This window comes from Penicillium verrucosum, assembly GCF_028828655.1.
Source record: "Penicillium verrucosum strain IBT 35672 chromosome Unknown utg000001l_segment0_segment0, whole genome shotgun sequence".
Taxonomy (NCBI): Eukaryota; Fungi; Ascomycota; class Eurotiomycetes; order Eurotiales; family Aspergillaceae; genus Penicillium; species Penicillium verrucosum.
Window position 1 is genome coordinate 14,053,305 of NW_026643210.1, and position 17,261 is coordinate 14,070,565.

The 17,261-nt window shown below is 45.4% G+C and overlaps 3 protein-coding genes across 3 annotated transcripts; 1 reads left to right on the forward strand and 2 right to left on the reverse strand.

The window, feature by feature from the left end:
• Positions 1-3,819: 3,819 nt before the first annotated feature.
• Positions 3,820-5,894, reverse strand: N7516_005193 (stress-regulated transcription factor RPN4; the record flags this gene model as incomplete). Its single annotated transcript, XM_057217913.1, has 2 exons — positions 3,820-3,881; positions 3,938-5,894. 2 exons carry the CDS (start codon positions 5,892-5,894, stop codon positions 3,820-3,822), a joined length of 2,019 nt encoding a protein of 672 aa, XP_057079796.1.
• A 6,776-nt stretch (positions 5,895-12,670) lies between these two features.
• Positions 12,671-13,579, reverse strand: N7516_005194 (histone H4). The gene is made up of 3 exons (XM_057217914.1): positions 13,352-13,579; positions 13,014-13,289; positions 12,671-12,958 (listed from the first exon to the last, which is right to left on the reverse strand). Exons 1-3 carry the CDS (start codon positions 13,359-13,361, stop codon positions 12,933-12,935), a joined length of 312 nt encoding a protein of 103 aa, XP_057079797.1. The 5' UTR covers positions 13,362-13,579; the 3' UTR covers positions 12,671-12,932.
• Positions 13,580-14,107: 528 nt separating this feature from the next.
• On the forward strand, positions 14,108-14,737 carry hhtA (histone H3; the record flags this gene model as incomplete). The annotated part of the gene is made up of 3 exons (XM_057217915.1): positions 14,108-14,132; positions 14,278-14,385; positions 14,460-14,737. The coding sequence occupies 3 exons, from the start codon at positions 14,108-14,110 to the stop codon at positions 14,735-14,737; spliced, it is 411 nt and encodes a 136-aa protein (XP_057079798.1).
• Between the last annotated feature and the right edge of the window lie 2,524 nt (positions 14,738-17,261).

The following is a 17,261-nucleotide window of genomic DNA, read 5'->3' on the forward strand; positions in this document are numbered from 1 at the left end:
CACAGCTTAGTCACCCATTTCGGTGGAAGTGGACCTCGGGAGTTCGTGATATAAAATTGTAGAAAAGATGTGGCTTCATATGGCTTACTATATATAGTATCATATAAAATGTATTCTTCTAACGCAAGTGATATTTCACTGCAGTGATATATTTCCAACCAATCAGCATGTTAGCTCAGGGGAAGAGCGCCGGGCTCATAACCCGGAGGTACGTTTCACCGCAACCAAATTTAACCCACAAACATCAAACTAACAATCAATAGGACCCTGGATCGAAACCAGGACATGCTATGTCTATCTTTTTTTTTGTTCTCTTCTTTTTAGTGTGGGGATTCAACAATCCGCTAAATTGCAGGTCTCACAGAGCCTTTTCTACCTTCAGAATTTCTAGCCTAACGTACTCATCGTTAATATCGCTTTTCACGACTAAGTCATTGATTGCATGTCAGGCCCTCTGCTCTGAGATGTGATCCTAGCGCAACAAGGGGCGATATAAAGGACATACTACACTCATTTTGTACCGAGAAATCGAAATTAAACCCAAACAAGAATTGGTGGCTTTTGGGCAACTATCTGAACTCCGAGAATTCCAGTCTTATCACATCAACTGTACCTATTTCTCCCCGGCGGATCACTACTTGGTCTATTCAGAGACTCGGCAATAAACCAACGTCTCCCGAACCCCTGGCTTTCCAGGGTAGAATAGCCTTTCAGAATCTCCACCAATGTGTTCATTTTTCGTAAATTGCACTCTCCAGTCGCTCTTAGCCAGCAATGAAAATCTCCGTGGCTATCTTGACCGTGGATTGAAACCTCCAAGCGGGTAGCAGGATCTGTTTTCAAAGCAGAAAGAGCATAAGCGTGTGGGTGTGGGGTCGAAGTTAGATGATATTGGAGAATAACTTCGTTGCCGTTACGGACATCAAGTCCAAGCGTTTGTGAAACAGTGAACCTGAAACTACCAGCTCTGACCGCGATTTGATGGTTTCCAATGGTTTCCGGAATGCAATCTCTGTATCCCGCAGACATTTCAGGATCTCGAGAATTGTAGGGGATAGATACCTCAAGCCACGAGAATGAGATTGTGTGGTTTAAGTTGAAGTAGGTAAACCAAAAAAACTGAAGCTTCGAAAAGGTCAACTGATGGAGGACACGATGAGGCCGTACGTCGATAAGTAATTTGGTTTATGTTGAGAATGGCGTATCAGGGTTGATAATCAAATGAAAGAGCAGCAAGAGCTCTGAAATATCCGCAGATAACCAGGCAGCGACAGGGCCTGAGGACGTCAAGTTGGTGACGAAAAAGGGTGTTCGATAGGCACGACAAGAACAGTATCGGTCAAGTGGCAGGGAAGAGCCAGGAAGTAAAGGTAGCTTGATGTCGACACCAGATGCATGGCGAGAGACGCGATAACAAACGCGGATAAAGGTCAAAACAGTCGTTCGAATGGGTAGATGCTCTGTTCCAAATCCGAGAGAGGGGTTGCAGAGTCAGAGTTGTAGTGACATTGGAGGATAGATACCAAAGACCACACTGAACCGTGTGATGTTTCAGCGAGTGATATATAGGGCGAGAATATGGAACCTACCACTGGTAAGCAAAAAGGGTCATACTCCTCGCAGGGGACTTTGATCTTTCTCTTCATATCGGCCTCACCTGAGGCCGCATGGCTTCATAGTTGTCTAGAGCCGACCGGAATATGTTTATGTATAGAGTGATATAGACACGTGTGTTGTCGGATTGGAATCTGCAGGTGTAGAGTACGCACTTGCATGAGATGATGGGTATGGGGTGTTACCTTTGAAGTCACATAGGGAAGGTTAGCAGTTTGGGGAAAGATAATACGATGTTAGTACTAGAGTATTTCGACATGTGCTTGTTATGATTGATTGCTCTAATCTTGCCTAGCCGTACAGACTATACTCCGTATAGTAACCACGATAGTACATCACGCTTTACATCTCATATGACTCCCTCGATGACCATGCAAGGGATATAGTATACTGACGGAGTATTTTGCATCGCAAAGCACCAACAACCTGAAAGAGTGACTTGAAAAAGAAAAACCCAATTGAAAGAAGCCAAAACAGCTCACCCATCACACCATATGAAATAATCACATGTGCAAGAACTTCGCGATCATCGGCTTCAAAAAAGAGAAGTTCCCCAGCCACACATCCACCATCGTCCCACCTCCCCACTCCCCCACTCCAATACAAAACGAACGTATTACAAGACCCACATATATTAAGCCATGGACCCACCGATGTACACCCTGTCTATCACTTATAGTCTATCATTTTAAGGGTGTACAACGTAAATATTTATGTTGTACAATTGGACAATTGGACAATATTTACTGTGGCTTATTTAGTACGGTACATGGTAAAAGTTAGGATAAATACCAACCCAACTTCAGATAAGGCCAGTTTTAAATACACACAACCTTGAATAGAAGCTAATTCCTATTAATGACGCTGACAATCAAAACAATGACCGCAACATTCATACCCAGCAAAAGATCAGAGATGAAGGATGAGACCCCGGAGGCACATGGGTACTAGCCCCTCTATGCAAAACCATATACCCAAATAAGCAACTCTATGACATAGAAAAGAACAAGAATGAAATCCCGAACTCGGTGCTGAAATTGTACTATTATTGTATACAACTACGTCGACACTCCCACCCAAACCAAGATCCCACAAAATCCTTATCCAGATAATCCCAGTACCGGGTACCGGGGTCCTGGTAACTAAGTTGCTTATCAGGCCGGAGAGTGGATGAGCTCGGGTTTGTTCCAAGGGTTTCTTGATGGGATTACGCAGTCATGGGATCATACTCTTGGCACATGGAAGTTGCACCTCTTCGCTACGATAATGATATATTGATTATACAAGATATTAATGGGTAATTGCCGTTGTTGATGCAATGCCGAGTACAGAGTACGGTGTACAATATGCGATTGGAACGAATCGGGACTCGTCCGTGGAGATGTTGCGATACACAATATCAATCTACATTATACAGTATACAATTATACAATTATTCAATGCCCATAGGGCATGGGTATTTTTGTCAATTCTAATCATTCTAGGTGTAATGTACGAGATACTTATAAACAAAGTACCTATGATCGTGTCACACATAACTAACACATACATACGGAGTAGTACTCAAGAGATCGGCGCTGAGCATTGAAGATGGCTGACATAAGTGGATATAATATGCAGGCATGATGTGGGTGGGTGCGAGGGATTCGATTCTATCCCTCGATTGTTTTAAAGCAATAGGCGTGTTTCACCGTTTCCAATGTTATTGTGGAGAGTGGAGAGTGGAGAGTGGAGTGTGGAGAGTGATAACTAGATCAACCCAAATGAATTATGTCATATCCAAAAAGCTAATATACATTTTTTTTTGGAGGAATGTACTATAGTACAAGAGGGACACACTGTACTGGGGTGAAAAATGCAGCAACACCATGTACAACAGAAATGTACAACACCAAAACTGTCTGTTTTTCCCAGAGCCAAAAGGCATAGACAGAAAATAGAGGGAAAACCCTCCCAAACCAAAAGAAAAAACACACCAACCAATGCTAAAATGGGCTTTGCGCATGTAAAACAAAATCATCAACGTAAAATCGTACACATAATAAATAAAGATCGAAATCTGAATAGTGATACAGAGAGAGTTCATGAGGATTAGAGAGCTATGTCGTCATCATGACGAAGCCCCGGATTTTTGGTGGGGTCCAAGTGGGTCCACCTATGACGTTCGGCATGCCGATCCGGTAGACTATGACGTGGAGGGCGCTCTCAGTCTCTCCTCCTGCGTTGCTTGCCTGGCCAGTCGATTTCGGGATGAACCACTCGCATGTCTGTAATTAATGTAATTAGCGTATGATCAACTTAGAAGGGGTAAATCGAAACTTACGTCTTGTTAGAGCATCGTTTCGGCTGAAGGTCTTGTCCTCGTTACAGATGTGACAGCGCACCTTCTGCTTCCCGGCGGTGTGGATCGTATGCTCGTGCCGTGTAAGATCGTAGGGCCGAGAGAAGATGGAATTGCATGCTTTGCCTGTAGACGGGTTGATGCGTTCGCACTTGTGCGGGCCAGCCTGAGAGTTGCGGAGCGAGGTGTCGCGACTAACAAGGTGGCCTCCCGGTGTTGTTTGCCGGTGTGCCTCGCGCTTGTGTCGCTGGAGTCTGGAGGGAGAGTCGAAGCGGTCGGTGCAGTTGTGATAGGTGCAAGTGTAGGTGCCCGCATCCGAAGATGTGTTGCCGGGACGGGGAATACCCTCCGTAATTGACATATTCATTTGGCTTGGAGGTGAGCTCTCGGTAGATTCCACCGCTGGAAGCGAAGGGAACTCGGTACTCTGTTGCAAGACATGACTCTGAGGGCGATGCATCTGAGGTTCGGAAAATGCGAATTGTGGCTGGGCCATGCTGGGTACTGAGTATTGGGGGAATGCTTCCATCGGTCGCATTGAGCCACTATCGCGTCGCAAGCCAAGCGCATCACCCAGGTTGAAATCAGCCTGACCCGGGGGAAACAGAGGAGGCATGGCATCGTCGTTGTCTTGGAAATCCAAGACTGCATCCTTGGGGGACATAGTCTTAATATCTCCAGTGTTCGAGGTCTGGCCCATGTTCATTCCGTTCATAGAGTTCTGTCCCATGGGGATGCTGCTAGCCATCTGGGGCTGCTGGAGAGCGTTGTTGCCCATATCACCGGCGAATGGAGAAGAGGTACGGAATGGTGAGCGATCCCGTCGGTTGGCAGGCGATTGGGAGCGAGCAGACAGATGTCCTTGGTTGGCAGCTTGCAGACGATCGGCAATGAAATTGCGCGGGTTGAGGTGGTTTTGTCCCATCGGCTTGGACACCTGAGGTGCAGCCATGATGGTGGGGTTATATAATTCGTCTTGGTATATATCGGAAATGGTTCTGTTCAGCTTGGGGACTCCAATTGACATGGCACCATTGGCGCTATTATATTCTGGAGGTGCGTCGAAACGTAAGTATTGGTCCATCCACCTATCAATATCAGGAATTCGATTCTCACCATTGGTCATCGACTTGGATGCGTCGTCGAGTTCGTCGAGGGTAGTCTGCGGAGTCACCGGCGAGTTATGGCTCATTGTTGACACCGATGGAGCCAGTGAGTAGTCATTCTGCATTTGCTGCGGGGGTGACTGCTTCTGTTGGTCCATGATCGCTTTTCTCATCGCAGACTCGGCCTCGGTATTGTGACCATCGTGGGAGGAGGGATCGAAACTTTGGAAGGGAGTCGCAAGGAATGAGTTCTGGACCGGGGTTTGCACTGGGGTGGGCAGGGGCTTGTTGGCGCTGCTGGAACGGCGGTGGTAGTTGTTGGGTGCCAAGCCTGAGGGCGCTGAACGCGAGGATGCTGAGGGCGAAGATCTCTTTTGTACACCGGCGTATGGGATGCGCGCGGGGCTCAACAACTGTAGGTTGCTGTCCCAACCCTGGTTACCGGCGAGAGGCTGTTGTACCAGCATCGGCGTATAATATTGCTGAGGATATTGATGCAAGTAGGGCGAAGGTGAATTGGAACCCTGAATGTCGTACGACGGGTTATATGAAGACGCCGGGGTCATCGAAGGAGCCCCGAAAGACTGACAGTCAGACGTCTGCGGGTAAGAAGTCGAGAAAGTCGGAGAGGAGAAAGTAGGCGAGGAAGGTGCGGAAGATGGCGGGGAAAGCTGTACACTGGGGTGGCACTGGAACGGTGATTGCAAACGAGATTGATCGTAGTGCAAGGCGTTCTCGGAATAGAAATCAGGTGGGTACTGGTCGTCTTGTATGATGATGTCCTCTGAGTTGTATGGATCGGTGATGAGACCCTTACGTGGGTACATAAGCATTATGTTATCACGGTTTGGGAACGTCAGAGAGAAAGTGGGTAGGTTCGCCACCGGGGAAAAGCCAGCTTTTATAGAACCCGACGGTACAAAATCCGATTAAGATTTCCTGATCAATTGTGGCCGTGCTTTTGAAAAAGTCTGGATTAGAAACTTTGGTTCAAAGCTTCAGGTAGCGAAGAGTCTGGAAACGTCGGGAGGCTGATCGAATGGAATTATAAGAGGGCTGGAACTTTAATGGAGTTGACTGTGGTTGGTGTGAGTTTGGTTCTGGAGAATGACTCGACCGGAGGAAAAGCAAATCTTACTTGATATGATGATCTCAAGAGTCAGAGTGTTTTGGGTATGAGTAATGAAGTTGAAAGAGGTCGGGAGGACTTGAGTTAATAAAGAGCGCTCTCTGTACTTAGATGACCTCACACTAGCTCGGCCACTCCGAACAAGAATTTACCGTATTGACTAACTTGGCGTATTTGGCGTATTTGGGGTATTTGGCGTATTTGGCGTAATTGACGTATTTGGTGTTATTATTATTATTTTTTAATTGTACCCAAGTTCAACACTAGTCCAAATTTGGATAGGATTCGTATCATCACATACCACCATTTTTTACCGAGTCCCACTGATCTTAATCTGGGGATGGATCTTCCTTCACTGTTTCCCTTGTGCAGTTGTGGCTTACAGGATACCCAAAAGCCACAAGGATCCACCATACCTAATATTCTATGTGATTGGGCTTTTTGGGGTATCCATGATATAATTGTTTAAAATCTACATTAATCAATATTTTCTAAAAAAAAAAAAACCCTTTGTTGAGAATTTCGGGCAAAGGATTCAGCCAAGATTTACAGTACATCGCTTAAAAAAGAAAGGGAGATAAAATTTAGATAAAAATTAAAAATACTATCGTATAGTCTAGAACTAGCTCCGATTTGCACTCGGGTGACCAGGGCCAAAATTAGGAAAAATGGGGGGTGGAGATGCCGAGGAGAAATCCTTAAGGCTAAGCCACACCTTAGTTTGTTTTTGTGCCCATTTTCGCATACTAAATTTTTGGTTCGTTGGGAATTGGTAATTCGGCCTGATCTACTATCTCCGGTGAGTCAGAAATCACTAGAATATCTACAAACGTGGAATTGAAACCCAGAGAGTTGTTCGGCCGAGATATATTTTATTTTATCTTTATTATTATTTGTCCATACTTTCTTTAAGAACACTAGCCACATCGAGATTGAGCCATGTGGCTGGTGTCCAATGGTTCGGATCGGCCGTCCCAACGTTCCTTCCTGCACAACATGGGGAAAGCATGTAGTGCACATTCTTCTCGTTCCTTCCAAAGTTGGTACTCGACCCAATTATTCCAAGACTCGAATACTCAAGATTGTGGCTGTGAAGTAATTGTCTCTCAACTGTCTTCCGATGGTCTTGGTGCTATTGTCTTGGGATTGTCTTGCAATGTCTCCCCACTACGCGCCAATCGGCGGGTTCCGCTCGGCCATAGTTCGACAGACGCGATAGTCAGCTGACCATGCATCTAATGGCATGATAAGCTGAAGTCGGACACGGGTCCATGGATCTTCTTTGTGTATAGGAACTTGACGACCAGCTGACCCGAGATCTTGAGTCCCTACGGGGCTTCTAAATTTTTTTATTAAATTAAATTTTTTTATTATATTGTCTTAAGCGAAGGGCTGTCGTGTATACTTTACATGTCTTACACTTGTTCTCGGATGTAAGTAAGCGCTTGTCTCTATAGGACTTAGCTCTAGCATGGGCTCGGCGGGAAATGCTCAATTTGGCTTATCATTGTTACTTTGCAGGCTACACAAGAATCTTATGTGCAAGGTTCTAAGATCATGGTCAGATGGTCTCTTTATTATGGGCTGATTGCCTGAATTTTCTGGTCTGCATTGTTCAATGACTCGATGACTCAATCACATGTGAATCATATGTTTTCTCCTTTGACTCAGAAAGTGTTGAGGATTAAATTGGAGTATTAAATTGGAGTATTGATGTTTGATTTTGATATTTTCATATTTTCCTAGCGCTCGGATCCCTCCAGGCATGTACAGATTAGCTAAATTGTTAGCGCGGGCTTTGTGACACGCGGAACACCAGAAGTAGCGTGGTAAGAATGTCATGTACTAAAGGTTACATTCGAAATTTTCTGTTTTAGCACTGTCACAATGCAACCGTGCATATGCATTATGGCTTGGAGGCTAAATGCCAGGGTATCAGATCGCAGATCAAGAGCCTCCGAACCGAGCAGCATCGGCAAACCCCGACTTTCCACTCTGTTTGGGCACAAAACACAAAGGCAGCAACAATAGTCTTAACATTCTCATGTGACCTCCAAGGATCTCCCTTTGAAATTCATTTAGCGCAACATAAATCCGACCGGCATATTTTCGGAGGTTAAATGAGTTTCTCGGTTTACAAACGCCAAATCGGGACCGGTGCTTACCGAACAGTCTGGCCCAAATCCGAGTGATCTCCCTTTTTCCGAGGACGACCCGGGAATATCTTGGCAGATTCCTCAAGGGCACACCAAAACGTGGCCCCTACAGAGTCTGGGGAAGTGGCAAACCAGCCTCAGCTGATCCAAGTATCCAGATCCAATGGCCCACTCAGATATAGTGGGATATGTAGATCGGAGGGGTGGATTCGTCTACGGAGTACCGAAAGCACCCTTGTCTACAACGTACATAAACCACCTTCTCAGTTAGGCAGATATCAATCCTGTTACTCATTGCCAATAAAGGGCCCCTGCGTAAGGATTCAGAAGAAAAGAAAAAAAAAAGACACGGAGAAAAAATTTTCACCGGCATCTAATGCCGACCAAAAGAAAGCCCCTATTGTCAGCACCTTAAATTCGGGTTTCTCGGCGATGGGTCTGCGAGATTGTCATGCAGGATCATATTTAGTAACAGTCTAATGCAAAGTGAAAACTTTTTTCAATGTAAATGATTGGTCGTGACTGCTAGGGCTGCACAGCCACTTCTCGGTACTGCCGTTCAAGTGGCCGGTTAACCTGTTACCATACGGCACTTGGAGCAGCCGTGATCTGCAGGTAATCGTATTCGGTATTTCTGGTATGTTCCAGAAGAGATTTTCGTGGCTTGTGCATGCCGCTAGTGCTGCATTCAGTAAAGCGTTAGTGTTTTCATTCTTCTGGAAGCTTTCTATTTTCGTCCCGGAATGCCGGCCTCCGGGCATCACCGACACCGTCGGAGGACCATGCCCCTACTTTCAAATTCGTATTCGACATGTATTTTTTGGCTTTGCGCATCTTTGCTATGATTGATGATTGATTATCCCGATATTCGTCATTTAGTCCCCGAGGATTACCAATACTGACTGATGGTTCTGACTCACATCTTGGCAATTTCAAAAGGCTATCACGTGTCTGTTTAGATCCTCGAGGCTAGCCGTGTATGTTCTATGCACATACTACCTAGGTATGTATGCGCTTCGTCATCTTGAGTCGGGGAAATTCAGGAAGGATGCTCCAATGAGCTTTGTTGGGGAAGGAGCTGTGGCTTAGCAGCCCACTACAGCAAGGGATGGCAAATCCCTTGCTTGGTTGCGTGTGTACACGTGTTTTAGAAGCTACCCACGATCGATCTCTGCATTCCGGAATGCCACATGTCTCTGATACATATGTAGTGTAATAGTAATCATGTTTCGTTCGTATCTGATACTTGTACCGTATAAGGTTGGAACCCAGGAGCCTATCAATGACCAAACACACCATGAGCCAGCCTCCGGATGAATTCCTTATGATAGTCCTTCTGATATGCCATTGAAATATCCTAGCCAATTGGCCCCTGGCGTATATATGAACAACTTCTACATATTTGACTATAGAGACCACCATGCCGGTACCTACAGGTAGATATGGAGTCGTTCCTGTGCCATATTTGTTCGTGGCACAATAATATGTAGTTGCATTGAGATTTTCTGGGCCATAACCAATAGAAAGCATGCAACAATGTTAAGCTGAACGCCACGGATAGTAATGAGCCTATAGCTTTGAGCCGTAGGATGCCGGCTTGAACCCTGAGGCGGCAAGCTACAAGGCATGGGTATTCCTAAACAGGAAAGAGAAGGTAAATCCTGGATATTGTGGCGTCCAGTCGCAAACAAGTTTAATCCATACAGGTGATGGCTTCGAGTACGGAGTTCCTATAGACGAGTTTCCCGTGGTATTATACCGGTTTACCAGCTTTCAAGGGTAACAGACATGGCCACAAACTGCCTGATGTCACTAACTAACTTGTTAACTAACTACTGATGTACGGCCCTTCAAGTAGAATGTATCATATCCAAGGCAATTAAATTTCTCTATAAAATGGACCCTGCAAATCAAATAGTTTTTGTGTCAATCTATACCCAAGCGTTTAATTAAGAGCTTGAGCAGACCACAAGAGTGGTCTGTGAGTTAGGGTTACCATCCATAATTTAATTTGTTGCATACTGAGTTGGTCTTCCCTTGATGTAGGCAAAGAAAGTTATGATTTCAACATCCCAGCATGTTAGCTCAGGGGAAGAGCGCCGGGCTCATAACCCGGAGGTACGTTTCACCGCAACCAAATTTAACCCACAAACATCAAACTAACAATCAATAGGACCCTGGATCGAAACCAGGACATGCTATGTCTATCTTTTTTTTTTTTTCACATCTGCTTCTCACCATATAATTTTTTTGGTAAAATCCCCACGCGGTAATTCTATAGCACGCCCGCTGCTGTGATTCAACATTTGGTGGTCTTGCCGTAGAGAGTTATTTCAGCGATAGCGGCTACACGAGGAATAGAGCCCAATACGGCACCAGACGAGTCAACACACAGACTGGTCTCCAGTGTCATTATGTCCAACCATTCGTGAGAAGTGTAGCAGATTCTACCCCCGTGCAGTTGAGAGCATGATTCCATCGTGATCATTTTCGGTATTCCAGAAGGCCCACTCGAATTATTGGCTGACCACATGTCCTGTTGAATATCGAATATCATATCCATGGATGTATTCAGCAAGGCTCCAGCACGTTGATCTAGTGTTCATCAATTGTTCGCAGTGTCGCTTTTGGCTAGGTTTCTCGCTATGCGGCGTGGTTCATCTTCTGGTTCGCAACGATCAGGACTCATTTGTATGCGGCATGGGGGGCTTTCTGGGGGGGCTCACCAATAGTCGGGGTCGAGGAGACTGGTGTCTCGCCGCATGAGGGTTGACGGCGTGAGGAGACCAAGTCTCACCAGCTGCACCTGGCGGGCAATTCGGAGGTCAGCGACTTATCAGTTGACAGTCAGCATGGGGTCTGTCGGGGTTCGCTTGTATCTTTTTTTTGCGCGCTATTTTGTGATTGGGGCAGTCATGTTCATCTTCGCATGTCCCGTCAATTGTATCGTCGTGGCCAGAACGACACCTCTGTTATCCTATCCCAGTCTCCTTGCCCCTGTGTGTACCATATTCCCTGCTTTTTTTGTTTCCTTCGTTTCTTCGACCTGTGTAGTGGTGTAAGCAGGTGGCCATTCTGGTGGGTGGTTGATGTAGGGTCAATCAAGTCAGCCTGGGTATTGAGCTGGTGGTTTGGTTTTACGTATAGATGCTCCCGGTATATGCTTTCGGTCTCGTTTTTTTCTGTTGCGTACAACAGCTGATTGTGTTTGTCGTTTGCGCAGTTTACTCAAGGCTGATCACCTACATGGTACTACTCGATTACAATTACAATCTTCCTGCGATACAGGATGATCGTAGCAGATTGAGGTTAATCTTTTGGGGGGCGATAACGAAAGAGCGCTTCGGGTTATGTCTAGTGTGGTGCGCCCCCGGTCGTAGTGCCAAGAAATGTTGGACTTCCCTTTTCGGGGGTTCAACTGCATCGTCGTACGACAAATGGACTTCCACCAGGGTTTTCAGACGGGCCAGTGTAATTAGAAATTTGGATCTGGGTCTTTATTCTAGCCCTAGCATATTCCAGTGAAATACGTGCATTTACAGCGTGGTTGTGGGTATATCTGAATTGTTTCATAGCGCCAAGTAAAGTTGAACTACCGTTTTGGGTAGTTCAACTTCAACCTATGTTGTTTTGCTCGCCACGCCACGGTGGTGGTATCTGATGTTTCAATGTGGAAATTGGGCGACCTTTAGGTGTCTTGAACGCCTTTGGGGTATGTTGTGTTGGTTGTGTGCATTGTTATGCGTTGATTGATATTCCAAGTTAGTGTTGACATTAATATATATAACCATATATATCGACACTACGAGTATATCCATACACAACATTTAGACAACCCTCTACCTTCAAATCACCAGAGCCAGCAGGCCGTGCGAACCGACAAAAAGGACAACCAAGTATATGAATTAAAAGCAAAATACTGTAAGGTGAAGTTGATTCAGACACGCGTACAATGTACACCATGAAACCATCTAGTTAACTTATGGATGTACTAAGGAAACGAACGTGACATAGGTTGAATAGGTTGAATATACGCATATGGACAGTTTAATTAACAGACATTACGGGTCAGCGACACTGGGATTTAATCAAACCCTATATAAAATCAATGATGGGTTGATGATGAGCATATGAAATGAGGCCTCAGGCAGTAAAAACAACGCGTCAAGCAACCATAAACCGCGAAGACCACACCACCAAACAACAAACCGACCAAGCCCCAAATACCAATAGAGCGCCAAATTCGATAATATAAGCCAAGAAATGGTATGAGTTATCTTCTACATGTATAAGTACTACTGACAATACAAAAGAAGTCAAAAAATTATTTCAAGTTTTGATTGTATTCGTATCGGATCGCACTTAAGTGCTTGATCCCACCATATCCATGGTGCCAGCCGTAATGTGGAGGCCGCTATGATACAAAAAAGCTCAAGAAGCGCACACTATGGACGCGCAATAGTGGTAATCGAGTGTTATGAAAAGCAAACCCAGAGACCCATGACAGTTGTAGTAAAATAAATCAGAGAACACCCCAACGTCCCGTCGTACCGTGAACCAGCCCGGAAAAGAAAAGAACAAATGATTTAGCCACCGAAACCGTAGAGGGTACCTGAATAGGAAGGTTAGAGACGCGTCGTGGAATGGAGAGACATGTGGAAACTTACGGCCCTGGCGCTTGAGAGCGTAGACAACGTCAAGAGAAGTAACAGTCTTGCGCTTGGCGTGCTCAGTGTAGGTAACAGCGTCACGGATGACACCCTCGAGGAAGGTCTTGAGGACACCACGGGTCTCCTCGTAGATCATAGCGGAGATACGCTTGACACCACCACGGCGTGCGAGACGACGGATAGCGGGCTTGGTAATTCCCTGAATGTTGTCACGCAAAATCTTGCGGTGACGCTTGGCACCACCTTTGCCGAGACCCTTTCCACCCTTGCCGCCTGAAATGAGACGCGTTAGAACGCGTTTCTTGAAGAAATAGAAGTGTGGGGTAGTGACTTACGGCCAGACATATTGAATATGGATTAAAAGAAAAAGGGGTTTGTAGAGGTGTTATGAAGAGGAGTTGGTAGTTGAATGGTTGTCGATGAATTGATTGAAAAAGAGGGAAAGGAAACGGAAGTGGACAGAGGATATTTGTATGATACGGGAATGAGCGAAGACTGGGAAATCACGCGCTAGGGATCGCATCCACCAATGAGAATGTAGGATCACAGACCAACCTTGATCTACCGGGTGACCCCATAGTTGGAACACCGACTTTGCCGTAGTCCATCTTTGATCCTCCTATAATCCGCCACCAACAATGTAAATCTACAATAAAAAAGGAACAATTATACATTCCAAAGGGTGTTGAATACTTCAGAATGCATTAACTATTGATCTAAAGGAGGTTGGTTGCAAGATCAAGAATTCAAGGGTTTGGCATTCTATACTCACTGATCCTGCATTCTCATTGGTCCATTGCTCGCTTAGTTGGCAGTACCAGCACATTGATCCAGCTGAGCCAATCAGAGCTCACCGCAAATCAGTTTCTGGGCTACACGCTACGCAGTCCCCAGTCCTACGCGCTGATTCTGCTGATTGATCCTCCGGCTCACTTCCCCTGATTCGTGGCTCCCTCTCAGATCAATCCCCCCCTCCCGTCTCCTACAAATACTCTTCCCCCACCCTCCTCTCTCTTCCCTTCTACATCCATCCAACGCCAACCAACTCTTTCATCAACAAAACCACTTTTTCATCAAGTCTATCATCAAAGATGGCTCGTACCAAGCAGACTGCCCGTAAGTATTTCTTATATCATATTTTATTCACCTTTTACTACCTCACTGGTGATGCCTGATTAGTCAGGCATCGCGTCGAGGGGAGGTTTTGGTGACGCGTTCACGCGTTTCAACATGCAAACATTTTGCTAACCGATTCGAATAGGTAAGTCCACTGGTGGCAAGGCTCCCCGTAAGCAGCTCGCTTCCAAGGCCGCCCGCAAGGCCGCCCCTTCTACCGGAGGTGTCAAGAAGCCTCACCGCTACAAGCCCGGTAAGTTCCATCTCTTGTCGAACAAGGCATCCACCTGGTCCACTTTCGAACATTTTCTAACGTTCCATCTCCAGGTACTGTCGCTCTCCGTGAGATCCGTCGCTACCAGAAGTCCACTGAGCTCCTGATCCGGAAGCTCCCCTTCCAGCGTCTGGTCCGTGAGATCGCCCAGGACTTCAAGTCCGATCTCCGTTTCCAGTCCTCTGCCATCGGTGCTCTCCAGGAGTCCGTTGAGGCCTACCTCGTCTCTCTCTTCGAGGACACCAACCTGTGCGCCATCCACGCTAAGCGTGTCACCATCCAGTCCAAGGACATCCAGTTGGCCCGCCGTCTCCGTGGCGAGCGCTCGTAATTTTTTCTTTTCAACGAGCTGGTTTTCTGAAAGGCGATCATGGGGTTTGTTTTTATCTTTTTATCATGACTACTGGCGATACATGATGGGTTTGCTTTCAAATATCAATGGGTTTCGGCACCGGGTTGCTTTGCAATTTTGCTTTTTTATCGATGCTACTGCTCACCATCGATTGATGGATCAGTCATGAGCATGTACATTATGGGGGCTCCCTTTTAACATGATGCCTTAGCGCGCATCATCTCATGACAAGACGCTTTAATGCCGTCTTCTATGATTCAATTATTTCCCTTCTTCCTTGTAGCCAGTAAACAGTAACCATGTAGAGCCACACGACGCATCCTTCATTTCCCCCTCCTATTACAAAGTATTTCCCTTACATTTGTTTATGTTCTCTTTGTGTTTTTTGTAGTCTAGTGTTGGGGGAAACCCCTCGGTCGCAAGATTGCCCTTCACCCCTTCCAAACTGCTCACACATCCGGGGCTACTAACAACGCCAAACAACACCATCCAAAACCAGATGGGAAACCCTGCGACAATAGAATACCCCATGCCTGGACGTGATTCTTTTCAAGTCAACAAGAACCCAAGCCATTCGATTCCACCCCGAATATTCTCGGAAGGTTTCCTCTCATCGCGCAACAAAGAGGCAACATCATAAAGTACGGGACTTTTACAATTACACAGTAACAAACAGATGATGGGATGGACTATGAGACTGGAGAAATTCTTTACTACTTGGGAAACACAGCTAGTTAACAGAACGTGGGCCACCTTATACTAGGACTTCATACTTGACTGCCATCCAAAATGCTTAGACTTGACTATGACTTCACCGTGACTTAGCCCTGACCCAACAATTAACTGTGACTTGAAAGTACGACACAACATTGTTATACAACAACATAGTTAACTAGTTATGTAACAACCAAGCACTCAAACAATGAACAAAATAATTAAACAGCAGGCAGCATGAACTTGGGTTTCTGACTACTTCGCACCCGTCATACTCAAGCCCCGACGAGACCCAGTATCGAATCCGACCGCCACACAAGCACTCACATTCAAAGGAAAGTCGCACATCATATGGGCTCTACAAAGTAGGGTAGTATGTAGTAGTTAACTAGTTAACTAGTTATGTAGTATGTATGTAGGTTAGTTCTGTACTGCACAATATCAGAATGACTCATTACTCTCCAGATCACAGATCACGAGAGATATTCCCGAATAAATCAAAATTATCTATACAGGAAAATCAAATGATCAAGTCGAACTTAGGAGAACAAGGGAGTAAATAAGACGAATACATCTGCGATCCTGGTATCAAACCGTTACAACAAGAGGCAACTGGAGGGCATTCCCAAGACTACAATGGCTGATCTTATAGTCTGATAATGCGTACATGGATTGCTGGACCGATGATCCATATGTGCTACCTATGTTAAAAGATCGATGATCCTCTGCTCGCAGGGCTGAACCAGACGCTGAATGGCCTTTCAGGTGTCTATCCTAGTTGTCATGCTTATTTTAAGTGGAGACAAAGTGACTTGAACGCGTGTTTTGTTTCTTTGATCTTGCTGTCAACAGAATTTGAAAATCTTTGAAACTTTAAAACTAAATAGCAAACGTTGAGGGGCATCTACTGATATAACTTGACACGTATAACTGTCTTGGATACCAAGATCAAGGCTATATTGTCTGGTGGCAAATGTACCTATCAGGGTCCTTATCTGACTGCTGGCCTGAGGCGAACAAAAAGAAGGCGCCAAGACATGATGGAAAATTCTAGCGGTGGAATTGGTGGCTTTGCCTTCCCTGGTTCTCCTTCAATTTTTTCTGCAAGCCACCCGAGTGTGGTTTTTCGCATGGCACTGCCGAACCTTGGCCGGATCTCGGAGATCTATCCTTTTACAGTCTAATTTATTATTACTATTATTATTTCTTAAAAAGGTACATTCATGGGTCTATGTAAATAAACCGACCTCCAGCTGAATGTAGGATCAGCTCTGGAGATAGGATATACGTTGCTTTTTTTTATTATTCGAGCCCGTGCATTCCTCATATGACGGGTGGTATCAGCCCATGGACGACTTTGATATGGGGTGGCCTGACTTATGTTGTATGTAAATTCGATCAGTACAACGGAGATCCTTCGATGATACGGATCTAAATATATCCATTTCTAAGCAGCGTTGGTGGTCTGACTTAGCATTCGATTGTATTCATGGATGTCTGGAGTAAACCACGACGCTGATGCCTAGCTTGGAGTTGATTTCAAAGAAATTACTGAGACAATAATAAGCTGATTACGAGGTTAACATCGGAACTCGTATACCGATTGCCGACTTGGGCACTCAACGGGGGCTAAATTAGAGAAGACTGGCAATTTTATACATGCTAGTTATAGTTATGTATGAAGTACATAGTAGCTCTATGCATAGGCCCCTGACCATGATGATTGATAATCATAATGCTATTCCTGAGGTCATATGGAGTTTAGTCGGTCATAAGAATTATAAATATC